Raw genomic sequence first — 23457 nt, forward strand, 5'->3', positions numbered from 1 at the left:
CAAAAGTGCTGTCCATTCACATTTAAGCTGGCATACCCTCATCATCCTCACCTGCAGCATTGCAGCATGCACTGCTGTAGTATTGTTCTGGCTTTTTAACTTGTGTTTCCTGCATTTACCTATAGCTTGCCCTAGCATGTTTCTTCGTAATAGATTTGAGTTTTAGAGAGTTTTAGTTTTCGGGAGTTTTACATTTGCAACACATTCCAAGAGGATTTGGACTTTATAAAGGAGCTTTGGATGAGCTTATTTTGGAGAACTGGGAAAAGTATGCAGTTGAATAAATGAACCATCTGTCTGTGAGTCCTTGCATCAGGAAACAACAAATCTGTCTCCTGAGGGACAATCCTTTAGGTTCACTTTGCATTATCTCAGTTTCATTAGTTACAATAAGACTTATTGACATTTAACCATTTTAGTTTGTCAGTTCTGAATCTCTTGGAAACCCCCGAATAACAGATCTCACACTCAATCACTACCCACAACATGTGGCCAAACGTGAGGGTAGGAACATAAATCAACCAGTAAATTAATCGCTTTGCTGTCAGACTCTGCTCTGTTACCCACAAACAGAGTAGCACACACAGTCTAACTCAGCACTTCCTTCTTGCTTGCTCTCTCTTCTCTTGCAGAGTCTGATTTGTGATGTTATACACTTTAAGGCTGAAACTGATTTTTAGAAGCTGTGACACACTGACCTCTCACATGAAGTCAGGAAGACTGCTCTCAGACCCACCTCTGCTAGTTGTACACATTAGTGGTTCCGATCAAACAGATGATGTAAGTTAATCTTTATTTTTTCAAATCTTGTCCCAGGTGAATGTCTTGTCCCGTACTTCAGCTAGAATAGAAAAAAAGACACAAAGCTGGAGTTATTCTGTGTCTTTGCTGCACAGCTGCCTCTTCTTCTCTCATCCTCTCCCTGTGCCCTGTGTTCCTCTGTCAGTTGTCATGTTGTGACCTCAGCAATTTTTAGACAAGAGAGAAGATTAATTTTATTTCGATGTGGAGCAGATGGAGTGAGTTCCTCCTGAATGATCTCTGAGTCTGAGTCCAGAAACCCTTTTCAGCTGCTTGAATCCATGAATCATTGATCTTACTCCTTCAGTCAATACTCAATACTATGGCCCCAACTTGTGGCCATAGGTTAGGGTAGGAACATAGAACTCTGCTCTCTCATTTGGATCAATTGGATCCCAACTACACTTCACTTTCCTCTCTCCCGATCTAGCTCTTTTTCTGGTGTAGTGTGCACTCTGGTAAATGATTTTAAATTTTTAAGGCTTTAATTGGATAGAAGGCATGACACTCTGTGCTCTTACATGCTTTATAGATTTTTAAAATTAATTTTAAACAGCAGTTTTCATGGCAGCTCTGTGCAGTTGGTGTTGTCTTACGGACAGAAAACTGGCGGCCTGATTTACTCTGTAAATGTATACTTTTAAATGAGCTCTGTCTGTAGTCAAAAAGTTACAAAAATGTCCACTGAACATGTAACTTTAACTGTAGGGTGGTGTACTGAAAGGAAAAAACCTAAAAAAGGATAGACAATAAGAAAATCCCTTTCATTGGAGGCTTTGCTACAACCACACAGTCAAGCTTTGGATTCTGCTGTTCAAAGCTAAAAATGTGGATCTGAAAAACCCTTCGATGATAACTCCTATTTGGTGAAGAAATAGGTCAAAGTTCAAGGTCCGGCATGAGTACATGCATGGATTGCACATCAGCCACAATTTATCAATCTAGCTATGAGCGTGATGACGAGTAAGAGGTGATGATGGCAGCATGTGGCCAGTTTGAAGAAAGGAGAAGAAAACAACAAACGTGAACATATAAAGACATGAAGAACACACAGTGGGAGTGTTTGTTGCTGTACATCATTTCCTCAGAATAGCCTGCTCAATTTCCACATTTCCTCTTTTTGTGACAAACTACAGTATATAAGACCACACAAGCGTCAGCCTAACAAACTTGCTTAGAGCACTGATCCAGAGTCAGATTTGACGCCTTTCAGCTCGTGAAGATGTGTCCGACTCTCTCCATCAGCCGCTGGATTTTCCTGCGCTGTCTGCCTGTCGTGATGCTCGTCTCTGTGCAGAAAGGTACAGCTCTTCTTTTAATGGTGTTTGCAGTGTTTTCACTATATAGAAGGAAACACTATCTTTATTGTATCTCAAACTTTAATGACACCAGAGAGATGTTTAATATTGTTTTGAAAATGATCAATGTCTTTCAGGAACATTTAATAATCATGAATAATAGCAGTATTCCTAATATTTGTTGAGTTCATTTCATACTTACAATAACACTCGTGTCATGTCATGCTGATTAAGCTCATTGTTGTTCTCTTTTCATGCAGCCCATTCCTCAGCTCAGAGTTTGGATTTGCCGTGCTGCCACAAGGTCATCACCCAGGAAGTAAAGACAATCCAAAGTTGCTTTGAACAAAAACCACGCTATCACTGCAGGCAACACGCCTTCCTGTGAGCAAGCCTAGATTTAAACACAACTCAGAAATTTTCCATGTTAATAACGAGTACATTATACATGTTGCACTGAGACACTGATGTAACAACTTGTTTCAATTGTTTGTGTTTCTGCTTTTAGCATCATCAACAAGCGGCATAAAAATAAGATATGGTGCATTGATCCAAATTCTGAGTGGCTCAAAGACAAAATAGAGAAGGTGAGTCAAAGGTGACATCGCTCAAAGTGACTCTTCTGCAAACAAGATTACTGGATTGAGTTCCACTAAAGGAAACACCCGACTAAACTAAGTTGCCAAACGTCCATCTTCCATCATAGTCAGCACGATACGTTGACTACAGTGAATTTATCACTGGAAAATCCCCTCCCGTCTAGTTTAGTCGCTGCGTCTTTCAGCTGCCTCAAATCTCTCATCTCGCGGTTGAATGAACTCCAGCTCCATCATCTCAAACTGTGCCTGGTGACAGCAGACGTTCTTTTCTGGAAATCCACTGGGAGCTACTGGTTTGGGCCGCTCTAACCAGGACCTGCAGGAGAGCTGGTGTCACTATGCACACGAGGTTGGCGACTGTCACCAACTGTATCCCAGCATGGTGGAGGTGGAGTTCAACTATGGAATTAGGAACTAACTAACAAGGCAGCTGATTACTGCTGTTACGTCTTGTCACAAAATGTTTACAACATTATTGGTTAATTTATAAGAGGATTTTTTATATTAAAGTACATATTTTCAAGTTAAAGCTTTTATTACCCACTTGACTGTGGGTCAGTAAAAGCACTCCACTTATGTAAAAGAGTACGTAGTGACTGTTGTGCTGAGCAATCATCGGGTGTCATTAGCTGCAGCCATTTCATAATAAATCTGCACACCCACACTTAGATTTGGCCACAACTGCTGTGGCTCATCCAGTGAAGTCAGTGTTTTATAAAGAGATATGGGATGAAAGGAAACCTCCTCTAAAAATGTAGGAGGGGGAAGCCACTGATTAGCCTCTGCTGGTGTGAAACTGATGGATGATAATGTCAGACTCCCACTGTGAAGTAACATAGAAAGACAAAACTATAGATCAGCCTAACAGACAGTAATAATAAAATATTTCTAACTGTAAATATTTCTCTGTTTTCTTCTCCACAGGGAGAACTGAAATGTCCTCCGGTGATAAGTGTATGAAGCAACAATGAGACCACAAAACATCAGAGCAAAGAAGCTGATGACAACATTTTGTACTTATTTAATTGTAATTCTTTTTGCAGATGTATTTATTTATTTATTATGTAAGTTATTATTTTAGCCTTTAAGCGATCAACATCATTCCTAATTTGTTGTATTTGTTGTAGATGACAGTAATAAAAGTTGTTCTTTGTGACTCTAAATAAATATGGATCATGTTTAAAGTAAAATCTAATGCAGTTTGGTGATTTTTTTCTGGGCGGCAGTGCAGAGAAATTTCTGTTCTGACTCAGTGTCACATTTCTTTCAAATTGTTAACATGTAAAATATAACAGGTAGAAATCAGTTCATAACAGAGCTGAGGCAAAACCATTATTTTTATTAATCCTTACAAATAATATTAACGAAAAGCTGATAATGAAAGAAAACTTTCACGTAAGAGGAAACTGAGGAAAAGTGTTGCTTTGGATCATGTACATTATGTGCATTTATGAGGACACTGGGCCATGAAACCTGTATCTGTATCGGGTGACCTGATGTCCCTCTTTAAGCGCAGCTGCACAACATTTTATGTCCCCCTGTCCCACATTTTGACCGACTCTGCAGGACATGCACTTTCATAAGGTCTGGCTTTAGTCAGTGCAGCTGAATGGAAACATTTCTTATACTTAAATTAAGTTTAGCCTGTCTAATTCTATACCCACAGATACTCAGGGAAAGTCACGAAAGTTACACGCTGTGCAGATTTTGGTAAATATGATGGAAATGAACACAAAGAAAATGATGCAGCAATATACTCTGAGAAACTGAGGGAAAATATGATGTGATGTGACATTATTTGTAAGTCATACTTGGCTAAAAATTGCTAAAATATACAGAAATGGCTAAAAAAGGCATGTTGATCTATGGATACATCATTACTGAAACCCAAAGACTGTTACCAGGCAGAACAGCTGAATAAAATACAGCCTATTGTGTGAGATCATAACAACAAAGTTTAGCCTCCTTTTCTTCCTGTTGTATTGACTTAGCAAGAGAATTTAAAACATTGCATTAAAATATAAGATATTTGACAGCCTCCCTGCTTTGGTAATGTGCTGTTGTCCCACACAAACACTGTGTTTGTCCCACATTTAGTTTATTCATCAGAGTCAAAATGAAACTGTATGAAGGATTCATCTTACATGCCTTCATTAAATTGTATATACAATAAGTAAATAAGTCAATAACTAAAAACTTTGAAGAGGTCAGATGGGAAGCTGTTGTCAGATTTATCCAGTTTGATGTTGAATGATGGAGGCGTTATGATACCAGAGGTGTCTGTGGCTCTAAAGCTGAGGTAACATCCCGTCTTGCCAAAACGAGTCTAAAATATTAGAATAAAATATGTGATTTTACAGTGACATCACAACAGAAGCTACATTTTCTTGCTGACCAGTCAGGTTATGGTTTTAATCTGTGTTATGCTGTCGACAAAATACACCAACATGTGATGTCCATAACTCGCATTAGAAATTAAATTTGTTTCTTCACTCGTTTATGTTTTTCATCACCACTACTGTTGCCATGGCGCTCATTGTTGACTGTGCAAAGTCATTTCTTGTGGAAATTCAGACACATTTGGTCCTGTGTGTATTCAAGCTGTGTCATGAGATGTTTCAGAGGTGAAACATGCAAAGCTTTACAATCTCAGGTCTGCAATGACTCTATTTATAACATGTGTATTAGTAAAACCGCTGTCAGTCGCACACCTCTGATGTCAGAGCTGACATGGTCTCTGAGGTCAGTGAACTAGCTGATCAGTTATTTATAACTCCGGTGTTTCTGTCACTGCTGCAGACAGTAAGCATAGAAATACAGTGAATCATCAATACAAAGGAAAAAGAGAGTCACCTTTCTAAATTGATCATTTATTCTCAGTAACAACTTTTAACATGAGCCTGAAAATCAGCATTTTTTATTTTATTGATGCTTCTCTGTGGTCACAGTTTCATCTTCATCCAGGAATTCATATCTGTGTTTGTAGGAGATGCCTTTAGGACACTGTAGTTCTCCCTGTGGTGTAGAGAGTGAGAGAGGAAAGCAAAAGTGGAGAGAGAGGAGAAGTTGTAGTTAGATAAACTGAAGCACTTGGTTCATTTATTCCAAGCAAACACTGTTATCTATCTGCCTGCACTACTTCTTGGTTGGTTTTTCTTACAGACCAAGAAATTTCATATTTTTAATTCTATCACAACTTGTTTTTAACAGTAAAAGAAGAACTTCACTATGTTGGAAAGCGAGGTAACATTTCAGACATGTGCACAGCTTTTAATAACTACTTCTCTACAGTGCTTGATGTCAGTAAGGGTCTTGCAGTGGCGTGGTGGTTAGTACTGTTGCTTTATAGCAAGAAGGTCCTGGCCTCAAATCCAGGACTGTCTTTCTGTGTGGAGTTTGCATGATCCTGGTACTCCTGCTTCCTCCCAAAGACATATATATGGTGCATGTTTGTGGTGACCATAAAAATGGTTAATGGAAATACACCTCAATTAAACTTAAAAACATGAAAACGTTGTTGAAAAACTGATTGAAAGAAAATAGCAAAGCAAAAACCAAAATCATTTAAAAAAATGTCATGTGTATCAGTGTAGTCAAATATTTGGCTACAGCCCTGAAATGTATTCGTATGAAATTGCAGTCAGCCCAGTTGTTTTTGTTTGTATAGTTCTTGATGGGCTCTTGTATGCGACCGTGGCGCAGGAGGTTGGAAAGCCTGGAACCGGAAAGTCGCCAGTTCGATCCCCGGGCTCTCTGTCCTGGTCGTTGTGTCCCTGGGCAAGACATTTCCCCTACTGGTGTTGGCCAGAGGGGCCGATGGCGCGATATGGCAGCCTCGCTTCTGTCAGTCTGCCCCAGGGCAGCTGTGGCTACAACTGTAGCTGCCTCCACCAGTGTATGAATGTGAGTGAATGAATAATGGAATTGTAAAGTGCTTTGGGTGCATTGAAAAGCGTTATATAAATCCAATCCATTATTATTATTATTATTATTGTATGTGTGGTGGTGTGAAGGAGGAAAACTGGTAAAGGTAACTAAATAGTGTTAAGGGTGCCACCTGGGGAGGGAGTACACCCCAGGAGAGATTACAACAGCCAGTCTAAACGTTGTAACAGTAACAAAAGGCACACAGGCTCGTCATTAACAAGCAGAAGTTTGGCAAGTCAATTTCATAGAAGACAACTTATTAGAGAAACTACCACCAATATAGAGCTGCAGATAAGAAACCGACTTAAATAGCAGGATTAGCAATACCAAACCTTAGATTAAGACATTTCATTAAGACACAAACATTACTTAAAAGAACAAGGTTCGCTGCCACGTGCTGCCCTAGTTAAAAATAGCAGCTCAATAAAATAGTTAATCAAAATGGTGGAGACCGGCCACCTGGGGAGGCAACCTACAGATCGGAGTGCCCAAGGGTGCCACCAATTACTCTACCGTGCAGTCTTTCTGTAACTTAAATTGTGTGTTATACTTGTTTCCCAGTGTGTACACTCATATGCATCAGAGGGAATTCCACCACACGTCCCTAGCCCCCACAGCAAGCGGCCGTGCCTTCACTAAAGCAAAATAAAAGAAACCTATAAATCAAGCAACATAAAACACAAAACAACTCAGTAAATGACAAACAGAGAAAAAGGAACAAACACACACAGGCAACCTTTAAAACCTAACAAAATATAATAAAAAGTTAAGACTAAAACACCATAAAACACAAATAATCAATCAATGCCACACACATTGCCGCTCTTGAGCTTTAGGGGAGATGACACTGATGATTTACCTTTTTAAAGTTTTTTGCCAAGTCGGGGTTTAATTGTGAGTTGCCTCCTTTTTAATGTGTGTCACATGTTGATTTGTTTTTATCAAGTTCACTGTCGCTTATCCTGTCTCTCGCATACTGTGATACAGTTTTATAGTTTTAACCGTATTTAATAAAGTAAAGCTTTTAATTGTTTTAGGTACTACTGTTACATGGTTAATTTTATTTTGTATTAACATGAAACCCTTTTTAACTGACTGTGTGCCTGCAGCTCTGTACTATTGAAATAGGTACCTCCTGCGGGTCACAAACACCTTTTAGATTTCTTAATTCACACACTGATTTTCATAATGAAAACTACTTTTGAGGAATCATTGCAGTCCTTAAACTGTGTGCGGTTTAGTGTTGTCTAACAAACTGTAGCTAAAGGCCTGATTATCTCTAAAAATACTTCTTGAAAGATCATATCCCACAAACTTAGTTTAGAGAGACCACACTGTCTACACTGTATATAGTGAAGTCTGCAGGTGTTTGAACATTGAAATTTGTTTTGTCCCTAAATTATTCTGGAGATCATCAGAATGAAAAGTTATTGGCCATGACTGCACAGCCCCTTTAAAAAAAAAAAGATTCCACAACATTATTGTATGTCAGGTGGTGCTCAGGGCTATCCAGACTGACAAGCGGGACATTCAAGGTCACCACTCCGGTGGGGAGGGAGCCTGAGATTGTCTAAATTGGAGTCTGTTCTATCGCAAATGCAGAAAAAAGGTTTTAAGACAGCAAATAAGTTGGTGCTCTAAAAAACACGATTGTTTGCTTGCAGGACAGCAGCAGGAGATGAGTCCTCTGTCACAGATGGTTGGTCAGTGAAGATGGTCACCTGCAGGTTCAAGCTCATTGCATCTCCAACCTACATCCACTGTCACTGCACTTAAGGGAAGTTATTGTTGGGTTTATCTAAGTACAAACCCTGCTGGAACAATTAGACAATCAACTGCAGCAGCAAAACAAAACACAGCTCTTCGTGTGATCACGCGCGAGGGAGGCCAACTGAGGTCAAGCGCTGTTCCTTCCACTCGAACCACGTCAGAGTGTCTGCAGAAACTCCCGTTAGTGCTCCTTTTATTGCAATTACATGAATATGCATAGTCTCATCTAGAGATGGACCGATCCGATATTACATATCGGTATCGGTCCGATACTGACCTAAATTACTGGATCGGATATCGGAGAACAATAAAAAATGTAATCCGATCCATTAAATATCACGAAAGCACCTCACAAAACTTGCAACACGCCATAACTCACCTCAGAACGTTAGCACGTCGGAGCAGTATGCATCACGTGATAGAGCGGCTGTGGCATGCGGGACCTGTCGGTGGTCTGGATAGCATTTGGAGCTTCGCTAGCAACCCGGCATTTCATCTCCGACAAAGTTATCCCCGAGAGAAGTAAAGCAAGTGTGTAAGTCCATCTCTGAATGTTTGTAAAGCATTCCTGTGTTAAGCTTAACAAGCGACTGCCTCTTCTTGCTGCTACTTCAATCATGAAACGGCTTAACGATCAGCTGATCGGCTTTTCTGTTGCGAGTCCGTGTCTCTTGTTTGTTTTTGGCCCACTTTGCACCAGAAAGAGGAAACCAGCGGCTGAACAACAGCAGCACGTTTAAGCTTGATCAGCTGTTGTTAGAATTTAGTTAATATTACTTTCTACTCCAGGATCTTTTTCTAGCTGACGGCTGGTAACTGTGCAGGGGCGGATCTAGCAAAGTTTAGCCAGGGGGGCCGATAGGGCATTAACAGGGAAAAGGGGGCACAAAGACATACTTTTCTTTCTTATTCTCATTTAAAATGTCTAGCTTTTAATAAATAATTATCTGACACCCAAAGTTTTAATTTGATGTAAAAGGAATAGAAGTCAAATCCTGTATATAGTGACTATTAAGTCTAATATATATACCCTAGTAAGCTATAGTACTTTTTCCTTTGAGAGGGTACCATCTGTGCAGTCTGCAATTTTGTTGAAGAAAGATGTTGAATCTATTTAATATTTCTTGAAAAATAATTGATTTCTGTGCATTTTTTTGATGATATGTTTCCAAATACAAGTGACAATCCTAAATTATCACTCTGACAGTTATGTTCTGTTAAAGACTTTCTTCTGCACTTACATTTGGATCACCTAAATCCATGACAGTCATTTGAGCAGTAATGCCACGACTGGAAACAAGCAATCCCTGAAATATTACAATATACCAAGCTTCTGTGTTTGAATACAAAACAAATGTGTTGTGTGATCTAAAGACTGCACTTGTGGCTGAACCGTAAATACATTTTATTTTGATTTTATAAATAATGTAACTTGCAAAACAAAGTTGTGGAAAGCCTTAACTTAGTTTCAGGATAATTAAATCTGAGCCTTTGTTTCACTGTAAGATTCTAACAATGATGGCAACATAACTGTTTGTTGTTCAGCAGAACAGTGTCCAGTATGTTGGCTGGTAGACTTTCTTACATAAAAGTTGGGCTGATTTTAACAGCATTACAAGCTTTCTTGGCTTTTTGAGGCATAAGTTCTGGTAACTAATGAGGTTGTACAGTGTAGTGATCATTTTGAAGCAAAGGGTGATACTGATGTTCAAGAGCCGCAGGTCATTTTGATGTTTGATGATCTTCTAGCATCTTCTAGTGATCATTTTGAATCAGTTGACATTGCTGATAATGTGATTGAAGTTGACACTGTGCAGAGGGGTGGTGGGGTTAGGACTAAGGATAAACCTGATTTTAATTCCAGAGAACTGCAGCAGCGTGTTGATTTTAGAACGATTGCTGTAGATAGTCTAGACCATGTTCCAGCCAGGGTTAGAGGGAGTTTGGGTAATTTAATTGATGAAGCCTTAGATAATGGATTGCATTTTTATAGCGGTTTTCTAGGCACCCAAAGCGCTTTACAATTCCACTATTCATTCACTCTCACATTCACACACACTGGTGGAGGCAAGCTACAGTTGTAGCCACAGCTGCCCTGGGGCAGACTGACAGAAGCGAGGCTGCCATATCGCGCCATCGGCCCCTCTGACCAACACCAGTAGGCGGTAGGTGAAGTGTCTTGCCCAAGGACACAACGACCAGGACAGAGAGAGCAGGGGGATCGAGCCTCATCTGTAACCTCCCGTTTACAGATGAGCTTCCCAACCACCTGAACCATGGTCGCCCCAAGCAGATGATGATTATAATACAGATTTATCTCTGGAGGAAATCATGTAAGTGCTTCAGACTAATGATGCATCAATCAATATCTTGGGAGGAGTTGAATGTGATTGTCACAGTTGCTCATAACAGGAGTGGAGGAGGCATTTGTTTGAGACTGGGCAACATGTTGTATGATGACATTTTGTCAAGAAAAGGGAAACATCTATATAATCTCCAAAGTAACGATAGTAACTTGTGCTTTTGTGCCTCGTACACTCTGTCAATGGTTGTGTGTCTGAGGATTAAAAACGACTTTATGCAAAACAGCTACACAGCAATGCAGGACTCGAACTGACCTCATGTCCCATTGTTAATCAGTGGTGCTGGTTTCAGTCATTATGTAAATGTGCTGTTTATTATGTCAGGAAACCTTCATCAGCTGAGACTGAAAAATTCACTTGGATGAGTGAAAAAATGTTTCTCCCACTGAAAACACTACGTGCAGATGAACAGAATCATTGTTTTGAGATTTTACCAGAAAGGCTTTAGGACCCAGGGGATTGAAGGGAGTGTAAAGCAGCGGGCGCTCACTCTTTCTCCGCGGTTCTATCACAGAGGCGTCGCAGTCAGCAGATGTGGTGTGTGGATGTTTAGACGTTGTTGGTAAGCAATATGAAACTGAAAATTAGAACTTGTATCATCCTGTGAGAATATAGCACGAGTGTGGCTCATACTGTGTGTACTTATGGAAGGAGTGCTGAAGTATAACATTTAGATAAGGCTGGTTGGCATTCAGGAGCACGCTCACAGTAAAAGAAAGACGAGGAACAAAGCAAATGTTTTGATGTTTTGGATCATGAAACTGAAAGAAGATTTGAAATGAACTGTGTGTTGCATTTTTTGCATTTAGTTTTTGTCAGTACTGACTAACAAGAAATGAACCATGCTGTGTGGCAGGTGAATCATTCAGTTTATGGCAGGGGCGGAGCGTGGGGGGTGGCTTACTGGGCTTAAGCCCGGGTTGTTTTGTCAGAAGCCCGGGGTCTTTTGGAGTGTAATTTTTTCATAGTTAGATGCCTGGCTGACAACTGTATAAAACAAAAAGTGCAAGCAATATTCGAAGCACATAGTGCACACTGTGGGAATTTACGACTGTGCGTGAATCCCCCCTGATATTGGTATGATCCGAGCTCAGGCACTAAGCGACTGAGCAAGAGGGCGGGGCAGCTGCTGCCTGTGAGTGCGCTGTTGGAGAAACGGAGCAAGCCATACTAAGGAGAGCTTAAGTTTGACCAGGTACCAAAGCGAATCATTCATACCGTACAAATAATGTAAATATGACGGTGCATCACGAAAGATTGATATCAAACTGATCACTTGACCAATATTACGTTACTTGCTCTTCAAGTGAATCAACAAACGGCAAAATGAAAATCTGAACAAATGCTATTTGTTTTAGAGAGTCTTAGCTCAAGTGTGTTTATTTCATATTTTCAGTTCTTACCCTCCCCGACTAAATCGGTTTCAGTTATGTACTGAAATATAAGAATGGACATTAGAGGGTTCTTTCAAAGAAAAAACTCAGGTAAATGTTATTTTATATGTTATGTTTTGTATGTTGTTCAGTATATTTCTATGCAAAACAAGAGGGATTTCAGTACACAGCAGGATATTCACATTTGTAACCAGATATTTACATACACTTTATGGAGAAAACATTTTTACTGTACAACATCAATTTAGAGTAAACTTTTGTTTTAGATAAATATTGAAATATCTTTTAAATTAGTTAAATTTCAGAATAAAGAGAGACAGAGCTATTTTTATCACTTTCATCAAATTTAGGAGTACATGTACACTAAATTTATTGTTAATTAATAAGAAAACTCCAGATGATTCCATTCTGAGCTGAAGAAGCTTCTGATTGGTTAGTAGAGTCCATATGAGTAAACAGGTGGCAAGGCTGTGGATGCATATAAGGCAAAACACAGAGCCTGTTTCTTTGACATGGGAAAATCAAGAGATGTCAACCAAAACAACAGAAAGAGAATCGTGGAGCTCCATAAGTGTGGCTCAATTTGAATACACTTTGGTGCCATTTGCAATTAAGAAATACAGACAGTTTCTCTCTTTACTCTTAAAGTTAACAAATATGTTTTTTATATTTATCAATCTAAAAAAATAAACATTTAGTCTGATTTGATGTTACAATTAAAAACGTGTTTGTGTTTTGATCTGAAGATTTTGTAAATATCTGTATATTTGATGATTGTCAGCACAGAGAGGGAGAGAGAGGAACAGAGAGGGAGAGAGAGGAACAGAGAGGGAGAGAGAGGAACAGAGAGGGAGATGGAGAATGAGGACAGAACAGAGATGAACAAGAGCAGGTGAGACACACATCTTAGTCAAATAGTTGTTTACCAAAAGTATCACCGTATCATAGGTCCTCATGTATCTCGTACCTAGTGTTTCTTTTTAGGTTTGTTATTTTTCAAATTCTATATTTATTAAGTTATGCAGCTTGTTTGCACAACAAGGCTAAATAATTATATAAACTTTTCTCAATCTAAATAGTGGACTTTGGTAGAATTAAAAAAACAAGTGTAGTGCAGGTCTATGATGATTTTTAGTGCTATCATCTAGTTCTGATTCTGGTTCTGTCTTGGTTAAGTCCTCAGTAGTCCTGATTTTGAACTGTTGTAGTCCTGTTTTAATTCTGGATCAGTTCTGGGTCTGGTTGAATTGGGGTTTAGTCCTCGTGTCTTGATACAGCCCCGACTTTGTTAAAACTAGTTTAAGGTGTCCTGCACATGTGATATATATTTTTCCCTATATGAAGTCATTCTTTTTTGAACAAAACTCAAAACAGAGCCTATTAATCTTTCAGTCATTTCTAAACCCCCCCAAAAAATCCCACATGCATACTACCCTTTAGGGCTAAGCCCCGGGTGTTTCAAATGTCTGGGTCCGCCTCTGGCTTATGGTGTGAAATGTCCTGTAAAAACTGTGAACTGTAAATATATACTGGTACAGGTATGCAGCCCAAACTGTAGGATGGCCTCTGTGTGTGATATTGTCATTGTTTTTCCACTTTTCTCCCTTCTTACTTCTTTCCATTCTACTTATTTGAGTCAGGTCAATGGTCTCGGGTTTACAGTCGTGTTTTCAGTTATTTTGTTTGGCATGGTGCAATACGACAGCCGGGCAAAGTACAATCCCTGAGTGGAGGCTTAATACCTCATTGAGGTTTACCCCTGTGTTCATGAAATGATGACAGGATGCTCTGAGTTTCTCCTGTTTCCAGATGTTTAGTGCATGTAATACCTGCCTGTGTGTGACTGTGTTTATTCTATTGTGTGTTTGTGACTAAAAAAGCTTAAAGGATTCCTGTTGGTGCCATTACTCTTTCTTTTCATATGAGGCTCATTTTAACTATAATTTTATTACAAATGGTTTAATAAAAAAGTTCTGTATATATTTTCTGATATTGACCTCTCGTCACCTTTATTCTGAATTTATTCCTGCATGATTTGAGATTAGATTGCGTATGAATAACATAAAGGGCTTAATGACTATGAAAGGACACACTAAATAACCTTGTGGATGTGCTTGTCGATGGGTGTTTGTTGGTCTCTCAGTAAATGATGACCTCAGAATAGTCTGCTTAAATAATGCAGTTCTTCTTTCTGTGACAAACAACAGTTCAGACACTTTGACAAGTTCATCAGCTGGTAACAAACCTGCTCACAGCTCAGATCCAGACTCAGATTTGGTGCCTTTCAGCGTCTCAACATGTGTTCGAGTCTCTCCACCAGCCGCCTGATTCTTCTGATCTCCCTGAGTGTGATGATGCTCATCTCTGTATCAGGTAGTTTTTATTTCTGGAGTTTGCTCTGTTGTCAAAGTTCAGTAACACCAGCTAAAAGTCTGTTTCTCAACACGGTTATAAATCTATCTGTCCTTAATGCAACTTGCTCACTGTGAGCTAACTGTGTGAAAAGAGACTAAAACTATCACAGACTGTAACAGAGCAGCTGTTTCTGGATAAATTTAAAATGCAACTATACATTTTATATTACTGATTAAATCCAGCTGTATTTTTGTCAGTTATATAATTTTTTATATTACACATAATAACTGGATCAGTAAATTATTCATACAACATCTGAGAGTTGTTTATTTAATTGTCCATGATATCTGAAAGGCTCTGAAGAATAATCACAATGTGTGTGATGATGTGCTGCAGGGGCTGACCTCATGAGAAATGACTGCTATAAAGATCATTCTAACCAAAATGCAAGAACCACGTTTACACCTAAATGGGCCAAAAACATCAACAGCTGTGTTGAAGACGACAGACCAGGCTGCCTTCATGGCTATGAGTAAGTAGAACTTCTTCTAAATACATTGAAACCAAATAACATGTAGAAATTAATTCTTGATTAAAAATCCACAAACACAACAATGAAAATGAGATTTGCACTGAAACCTTGATGTAGCAGATAAATGTTCCCCTCTCTAACATACAGCACTACTGTTTGCTCTGTGATTGTTTCTAATGTGGTGACGTTGGGGAATCTGTGAGTTTGTGCTTATGAGCTTGGAGGAAACCTGAGCTGTTCTCTCACAGCATAATGCAAAATGGACCCTGCACATGTTCAGTTAACAATAAAGTGAAAATGTCCAATCCTTTGATTTGTCTTCTTCGCTCTAAACTTCTTTCTTTATCCTTCTGTTTTTTTCTTCCAGGGTCAAAACACGTGGAAATAGAACATTTTTCCTCAGACCAAACACCGAGTGGCTTAAAAGGAAAATAAATGAGGTGAGAAACAAATTATTTATAAAAAAAAATGTGGACACAAAGTTTAGAAAAACCAGCAGTGACTTTCTATCAAAAGTGTGAAGATTATAATATAGGTAATAAAAAGACACTGTGTGTATCTGTCTAATGGTGCTTCACCTTCTCTCTTTCACCTCCACAGGGAACTCTGCTGTGTCCTCCAATGATTTCTAAATGATGATGATGGAAACGATGAAGCAAAAGCTGTAGGAAACAAGACCCTAGTATTTTTTGCTCATTTATTAATTCTTTTTTTCTTCTCTTTTCTTCTTCTTTTCTTTTTTCTTCATCTTCTTTCACCAATTCTTCTTCTCTCTTTCACCACCACAGGGAACTCTGCTGTGTCCTCCAATGTTTTCAAATAAACATGTAGAAAATCGATCAGCTTAAATAACTGAAGCTATTAATCTTTAATGAGTCCTCCCACTATAGTTTGTATATTCCAGCTGCACCACAGTGTTTAGAAGCAGTGACTGTCTGTCCTCTTACATGTCTCGTAGGTTTCTTAATTCACACGCTGATTTTCATAGATTTAATCTAAGTAAAGATGATGAAAACGATGAAACAAAGTTAAAGTAAAGCAGCTGCTGGAAACATTTCTGCTCATTTATTAGTTCACACTTTGACAGAAATATTTGTTAAGAAATGTAAATAATTTTTTGCAAATTATTCATAGCGCTTTAACAGTCTTGTGTTCACATATATATATACAATACAATATCATTTTACTTACTTTAACACGTTTAAAAGCAGGGGGTACACCAAATTGCTTCACAGTAAGGAATAAAGAGTAAAATGATGACACTGAACAGTAAGACATTTAAAGAATGTAAAATAGAGAAACAAACAAAGGATTGGCAGAATTCATGATAATTTAGAGAAATGAGTAAAGATACAGCAGTTAGTGATTGGTGAGAATTAGCAAATATACTACAAATGTCATTAAATATGAATGTTATTCTGTCTTCAAGCTGAGAACAAAGATAAATCAATAAAAGCTTCTGAAATCAGATTTTGTTTAATGGTCTGTTTGATTAATTATTATTTGCTGTAGGTGTTATAACTGACAACAAAATACTTATTGTTGTGATCATTTCATGATGACGTCATGATCACAGGACACCAGGAGGCAGCATTTAACCGATATGGTAGAAGTAAAAGTGAACATTCAGAAATCACTTGAAAAGTTATTCACAAATACATATTTTATTCATACTTTCATTAATGTTGCAGGAGCAGCAGACTGAGCACAGACACTCATACGGTCCTCTCCTCCTCCAGCTCCTTTAGGGAAACACTGAGGCGTTCCCAAGTCTGCCAAGAAACATGCGTCTTTGTCATTCGTTAGATTGCACATAATTAACTCTATTCCTCACATCTTAGTCCCTCCCACTACAGATGACAGCAGAAGAGGTGAAGACGAGGCATGAGACAAGATTTAACAGGTCTATTGCGGAGGTGTGGTCCCTGGCTCAGCTGCAAGGGCGAAGTAGTACAGTGAGCTCAAGGGGGCGGTGCTGGAGAGGCTGGTGGGGCCACAGCTGGTGGCGTTTGAACTGATGACAATCTCTTTCACCTTTATAGTGAAGCGAGAGACTGGCATGAGAATGGAGAGCTGAGACCGGCGCCGAACAGACTGTGGGTCGTTATATGTGCGTGTAATTATAAAAACTGATATCCAAGAGCACAAACATTGTGTGTGTGGAAGTCCATCTTACAAGGACGTTAACAGACATCATGGAAACCTTGTTTTAAAGTGGTGTCAGTGTACGAAAGAATAATGTCATGTTAAACCTATTTGTTTGAGTCACAGGAACAGAAGGAGTGAGATCAGCTTAAATAACTGAAGCTATCGATCTTTAAAGAGTCCTCCTTCTCTTATTGTTTATATATCCAGCTGAGCCAAAGTGTTTAGAAACTCTCTGTTCACCACACCAGACTGACTTCACTTCAAATCTGTTCTGTCTGGTTTGCTCTCTCTGAATAGTGATTTTGTGCATTTTGAAGCTTAAACTGGTTTTTAGAAGCTGTGATTCTGTCCTCTTAAATGCCTTATAGATTTCTTAGTTGACAGACAGCTACTTTTGAGGAATCATCGCAGTCCTTCGACTGTGTGCGGTTTATTGTCGTCTCACAAATTGTAGCTGAAGGCCTGATTTTCTTGAAAATATACTTTTAAAAAGTTAATATTCAAGGATGTTTTATAAAGAAAGAGAAACTCAAAAAGCAAAGTGCTTTCACAAAGACTTGAAAATAGTCAAATATGGAGGCACACACCAGGATTACTACTGAGAATGGCATCCTAACTGTCCCATTTTTGTAGGTTTCTACTCTTTCACCTCCTTTGGCAGATGTTTCCTGCTGTTTGCATAACCAACAAGTCCCTTTGACCTGTGCGACTCCCACATCTCCTCCCTATTAGCCATGAGTCACTGCCAATAGGGCGCAGATGGGTGCAGATACCAGAACTGAGGTTTTAGATTTTCTTTAAAGCATATTTGTACGTCTTTACATTTTCTTCAATACATTCGTGATAATATAATTTTTGTTCACATCCCATTTTAAATGATCTTGAGTCGTGTAGTTTATACATCTGGTTTTATAACTACAGCATATTTATGGCAGGTTTGAAATAAACTTCTGCATTAAAACAACATAATAGGAAAACAGCAGAAATCTCAAATATTTACCAGTAATGGTTATTGGAAGTGTGACTAATGTTCTCTGAGTTCCTTCCATTTTTATAATGTTGCTGACTAACAGAGGAGCTAATCATGATGAGTAATCTCATCGCTGACCTCTTTTCTCTCTTTGTGACCAGCTGTGCAGCCTATTCCATCACTCATAGTTTGGGTTTGACCTGCTGTCGTAAGGTCATCACCCAGGAAATAAAGACAATCAGACGCTACATTCAACAAAAAAAACACATTATGAGTGCAGGCAGCACGCCTTCCTGTGAGCAAGCTGCGATTTAAAGGGAAGTCAAAGATTTTCCATGTGTAATGGCGACTCCCTGTGGAATTATGTCTTCACAGATGACTTATTACCACATCATCTGAAACCATAGAGGTGGTGAATGACTCTTAGCTTTTATTTGATAACAACAAGGGGGAAACTTAATATCTCAGGATAAGATAAATACCATGTCCTAATATTTTAGTATTTATATGATAAAATGTATTGAGTCTCTGCTTTTAGGATAGCAAACAGGCATGATTCAGGATTTTGAATCACTGAAAGACGAAATAGAAAATGTAATTACTGTAATTACCTCCCTGCTAATTAATCTTGCTGTAGTGTCGTCCTTCAGCTGCCTCAAATCTCTCTGCTTGAACGGACTCAAACTCCATCATCTTGACCTAGGGCCACTCTAACCACTGTGCTCATGCAGCTGCAGACTGCCACCAACTGTAGTCCAGGACAGTGGACCTGAGACTTATTAGTGAGGCAGCACACTCTAGAATTATTCTATTTATACTGATAGAACAAAAATCCATTTTTGTAAACTGTGTAAATGCTCAGAGTCAGAAAGGACCATTATCCACGTCTGACGTTCTGCAGTGCAGACCGAGCGAAGGTGTGTGTGGACCCAGGAGCAGACACAGGTGAAAGGCTGAAGACATGCCTTTATTTGGAGCGATTACAAGAGTGCAAAAATAAAAACACTACAAGAATGGTGACGAGTGCTAAACTAAAACTTAAACTGGGAAATAATAGAAGTGACTATGAGAACCGACTATGGGAAAATAACCGTGACGACTATGAACTAAACTTTGGGCTGGTACATAAACTACAAACATGACCAGCACAAAATCCTGAAAGACACATAACGTGTAATGTGGGAGGGAACACAGACGTAGCAACGCTGAACACGAGGAGACTGAGGACTTCAATACACACATGAGGACACAGCTGACTCCAATGAAACATAATGACAACACAGGGGAGAGTAACACTCGACACACTAACACGAGACACGGACCTTCAAAGTAAAACTGGAAATATGACAGGCGCAGACTAGACACTAAAGTAAACCTAAGAACAGAACTCTTAACCAGAATAACACTGAAACTTAGGAATATAATAACAGGAAAACTAAAGAATCGGTAAAAACACCTTAATACAAGAAACTGAAAATGCCTGATCAAAATGACCAAAACTGTGACACCATGATATGCTTACTGGTTAACGACTTCACCCATCGAAACACCGCGATGGCTGTAATGATGACACTTGATAATGAAAGTCAAAACCAGTGGATGACATCATGGTCATGGCTTCCTCTATCTTCCTCTCTTTATGACCCTTCCACCTGCTTTTTAAACATACATTTTCCCCTGAGTTCAAACGACTTATTAATAAAGTTTGGAAATGGATCATCATGTATTTTGTATGTGATCAGTGGAGTATTAAAGATGACTAAAAAACAGTAATCTTAAGCATGTAAATTATGGTGTATATTTGTTGAAAATGACAAAGAATAGAGGTGGTTTTTGTGGTGACCACTCATTAAAAGCTGTTAAAAACAAAAGTCATAGAGGAAAGTACTTTCAGATTTGACCACAAAACTGGGTCACCCATTAATTGCAGATGGTTGTTGAAAGGAAACCCCCATAAAGTTACATGTAGGAGGTGCAAACCACTAATAAAATCAACACCCGCAGGTTAACATGAACGAAACTGATCACGTCACAGAGAGTCCCTGTGCTCGGTCTGTGGAAAGCCCTTCCACAGACCAAGGGAACATCTCTCTCTCTCTCTCTTTCTATATATATATATATTAACCAGGTGAATTAAAATGCTTGAACATATAACATGGTTAAGTGTCAATATTTACATGAGGGATTAAAAATATGAGTGAAAAATGAATGTGTTGTGCTGGAAAAACAGCTGATTAAATTTATTGCATAGATGCTAATTTTCATAATCAATGTGCAGGCTGAACTCAAACACAGGGCTCAGGAAGGTCACTTTAAGTGATTTTACTTACAGTGAACTATTTATCTTAATTTATTAGTTCGTGAAGATCTGAGCTCAAACGCCAACAGGAGCGGGTCAGATAGCTCCTCCACAGATCCTATTTCAGATTACTGCCTCTCAGGGAAACAAAACAGGACTTCTGCACAGAGGAGAAAACAAGTAAGCTACAGGCAACGTTTCATAGATGTGAGGTGACAACTTAAGAATCACGTGTGTTTAAAAATATTACGAAACATTTAAATACATCATCCAGCAGCTGGACTTGGACTTCTTTGACATACGGTTGACGAAAGGGTGTAAAATTCCCTTTAGGGTGCAGAACTTTCCTCTACACTAATTTCAGTAAATAAATCAATCTTTTAATTCTTACTTTTAGTGCTGCTTATTATTGCAATAATGATGAATCATGCAGACCAGAGCTTGCTTCACAGCAGCTTAATTCGGCTACAACTGCTAATATTGCTGCTACTGCTATAACATGTCAGTGCTTGTTGGATGACTATTCATATTTGGGTTTATGGTGCATATTATCAGGCTTCAACCCATTACAGAAAATGTTAGCTTGGAACAAACTAAACAACAACCCTCAGCACTGGAGGAAGAAAGCTACCAACCACAGCAGTGTGTGGTTGTCATGTTTCCATTGTGTGTCAATACATCACCAAACAGCCCCTAATTCAGTGACAAGCTTCAGTATATAAGATGACTCACTCTCACACTCTGACCAGTTCATCAACTGGTAACAAACAAACAAACCTCAGATCCAGACTCATATTTGGTGCTTTCAGCGTCTGAACATGTGCCCGAGTCTCTCCACCGGCCGCCCGATTCTTCTGCTCTCCCTGAGTGTGGTGATGCTCATCATCGTATCAGAAGGTAGAGTTTTTGTGTATTTCTGGAGTTTGCTCTGTTGTGACAGTTCAGTATCATCAGCTAAAAGTCTGTTCATCAAAGTGGTTATGAATCTATCTGACCTTAATGCAACTCAACAACTGTCATTAGGAACTGAAACTACTGTAGATTGTAACAGAGCCGGTGTTTGTTGACACATTGCAGCTGACTACATTCGTGAATTTGTTTTAGCTACTTGGAGAAATTTAAAGCACAACTTGAAAATATTCATGATTAATTACAACCACTTGTTTTATATTATACATAATAATTAGTAAAACATTTATGTAGCTTTATAAATCATCTGAGAACACAGTTCATTTTATCCTGTGTAAAGTCTGAAAAGCTCTGAATAATAATGAGTATAATGTGTGATGGTGTGTTGCAGGGGCTGGCCACGTGGAGAGTTCCTGCTATCATGCTGCTGAGCACTCTAAAACTAGGAAAAACAGCCATGTCGCACCTAACTGGACAAAAAACATCATCAGCTGCTTTAAACAAGACCAACAGGGCTGCACACCTGGCTACCTGTAAGCAGAACTTCCTTTGAATGTAAATAAAATGTAGGGCTGTATCCAAATATTAGCATTTTTGCATCTACATACGAGGAGTGAGCCTTTGATTTGCCTTTCTCTCTTCCTCTCTCTATACTTATTCCTTTCTTTTCTTATTCCAGGGTTAAAACAAGAGGAGGAAAGACATTTTTTCTCAAACCAGACACGAAGTGGCTGAAAAAGAAAATAAACGAGGTCAGAAACAAAATATAAATCAAACTGTGGGCACAAAGTCTAGAAAAAACAACATTAACTTTCCAACTGAAGTATTCAGATTATAAATGAATTAAAAGGTTATACAAAGACTGGACTTTTCTAATGTTGCTCCTTCGTGTCTTCTTTTCATGTCACCTTCTCTCTTTCCACACCACAGAAAACTCTGCAGTGTCCTCCAGTGATTTCTAAAAGAAGCTGATGTGGGAACAAAGAAAGTTGAAGCAAAGCAGCCACAGAAGCATTTTCCAGTTCAAACCTTTACAGAAACATCTGCTGAGAAACGTTTTATTATTTCTGTGAATTATTTGTAGAGCTTAAAAATCAGATTTTATGGAACTGTTTAGTTAAGTTGTTTGTAAATATGAATGTTTCAAATGACCTTATTCTGTCTTCAAGATGAGACTGATGTCAAATTCTAATAAAAGTATTTAAAATTCTGATTTGTTTCATTAGTCTGTGTGAGATTATTTATTATTTGCTGTCAGGATTTAAAGTGACAACACAACACTAACTGTCATAGTTAATGTGGGGAGGTACCCAGGGGCAATTTTAGACCATTTTGGGGGTGCTTCAGCAACCGCAAAATGAATCAAAGCACCCCCAAAGATTTCTTACTTTTTTGACAATATTTGCTGTTTGTGTGACACACTACTAAAAATATAAAAAGCATACAGTACTTGGTTGAGATGGAACATTTTAACAACAAAATTATAGATAACCCTCCCCCCCGCAAAGTGGTTTGTTCCAGCTCACCTCTCCCCTACTCTGGCTCTAGCGCCTTTCTGCCAGAGCGATGGTGGCTGAGACGCAGCAGAGCGGAGGTGTAAGTGCCTGGCCTAAAACATGTTGGCTGCATTTAACCATCAGTTACTCTTTATATAGTTAGGTAGGAGTCAGTCCATGTTTCTTTTTAGCTGAAAAACATTACACCCCATGTTTGCTGCCCTACAATCCGTCCTGCTCTGTAGTAAAATCAGCAACATATGACCGTCCTGTTGCTCCCATTGAAATGTATACAGCCTATTTAAAATCTAAAACTTATAATTGTCCGCAGCCTTCTGTTGTTACCACTGTCCTGTTTGAAATGGATACTAACTAGCTAACTTACTGGATGCCCATTAACCTTATAACTCCTGTTGTGTGTGTGCGTGTGTGTGTTTGTGTACAGAGAGACAGCCAGGTTCATAATGGATATAAGGAAGTTTTTTCAAAAAAAGGAGCCACATTCAGGTAAAAGTGTAAAATCAAATGATCCGTCAAACAAGAATAATGTTGGATCAGTGTTTCAATGTTTATCTTTTATTAGATGTTCGTGTGGT

General features: G+C 38.8%; 3 protein-coding genes across 9 annotated transcripts; all 3 read left to right on the plus strand.

Annotated features, from left to right (window-relative positions):
* The first annotated feature begins 1748 nt into the window (after positions 1-1748).
* LOC147322347 (uncharacterized) lies at positions 1749-3809 on the plus strand. The gene is made up of 4 exons (XM_086305199.1): positions 1749-2102; positions 2360-2483; positions 2608-2686; positions 3623-3809. The coding sequence occupies exons 1-4, from the start codon at positions 2024-2026 to the stop codon at positions 3656-3658; spliced, it is 318 nt and encodes a 105-aa protein (XP_086161325.1). The 5' UTR covers positions 1749-2023; the 3' UTR covers positions 3659-3809.
* A 7412-nt stretch (positions 3810-11221) lies between these two features.
* LOC147322348 (uncharacterized) lies at positions 11222-16509 on the plus strand. 7 transcript variants are annotated; one of them, XM_086306784.1, is made up of 7 exons: positions 11262-11320; positions 12155-12242; positions 12934-13044; positions 14360-14525; positions 14904-15039; positions 15407-15479; positions 15640-16509. In XM_086306784.1, exons 4-7 carry the CDS (start codon positions 14450-14452, stop codon positions 15673-15675), a joined length of 321 nt encoding a protein of 106 aa, XP_086162910.1. In that variant the 5' UTR covers positions 11262-11320; positions 12155-12242; positions 12934-13044; positions 14360-14449; the 3' UTR covers positions 15676-16509. The 7 variants fall into 7 exon arrangements, with proteins under 7 accessions (XP_086162913.1, XP_086162909.1, XP_086162910.1 ...); XM_086306785.1 differs by lacking the exon at positions 11262-11320 and adding an exon at positions 11865-11953; XM_086306787.1 differs by lacking the exons at positions 12155-12242; positions 12934-13044 and having other exon boundaries at positions 11222-11320; positions 14408-14525.
* A 4722-nt stretch (positions 16510-21231) lies between these two features.
* LOC147322349 (uncharacterized) lies at positions 21232-22416 on the plus strand. Its single transcript, XM_086305200.1, has 4 exons — positions 21232-21353; positions 21757-21898; positions 22045-22117; positions 22296-22416. Exons 1-4 carry the CDS (start codon positions 21275-21277, stop codon positions 22335-22337), a joined length of 336 nt encoding a protein of 111 aa, XP_086161326.1. The 5' UTR covers positions 21232-21274; the 3' UTR covers positions 22338-22416.
* Positions 22417-23457: the final 1041 nt, after the last annotated feature.

Source organism: Aulonocara sp. 'chitande type north' Nkhata Bay, linkage group LG9, assembly GCF_057382095.1.
Source record: "Aulonocara sp. 'chitande type north' Nkhata Bay isolate Kocher_YH1m ecotype deep benthic linkage group LG9, A_spYH_male_GT1.1, whole genome shotgun sequence".
Lineage (NCBI taxonomy): Eukaryota > Metazoa > Chordata > Actinopteri > Cichliformes > Cichlidae > Aulonocara > Aulonocara sp. 'chitande type north' Nkhata Bay.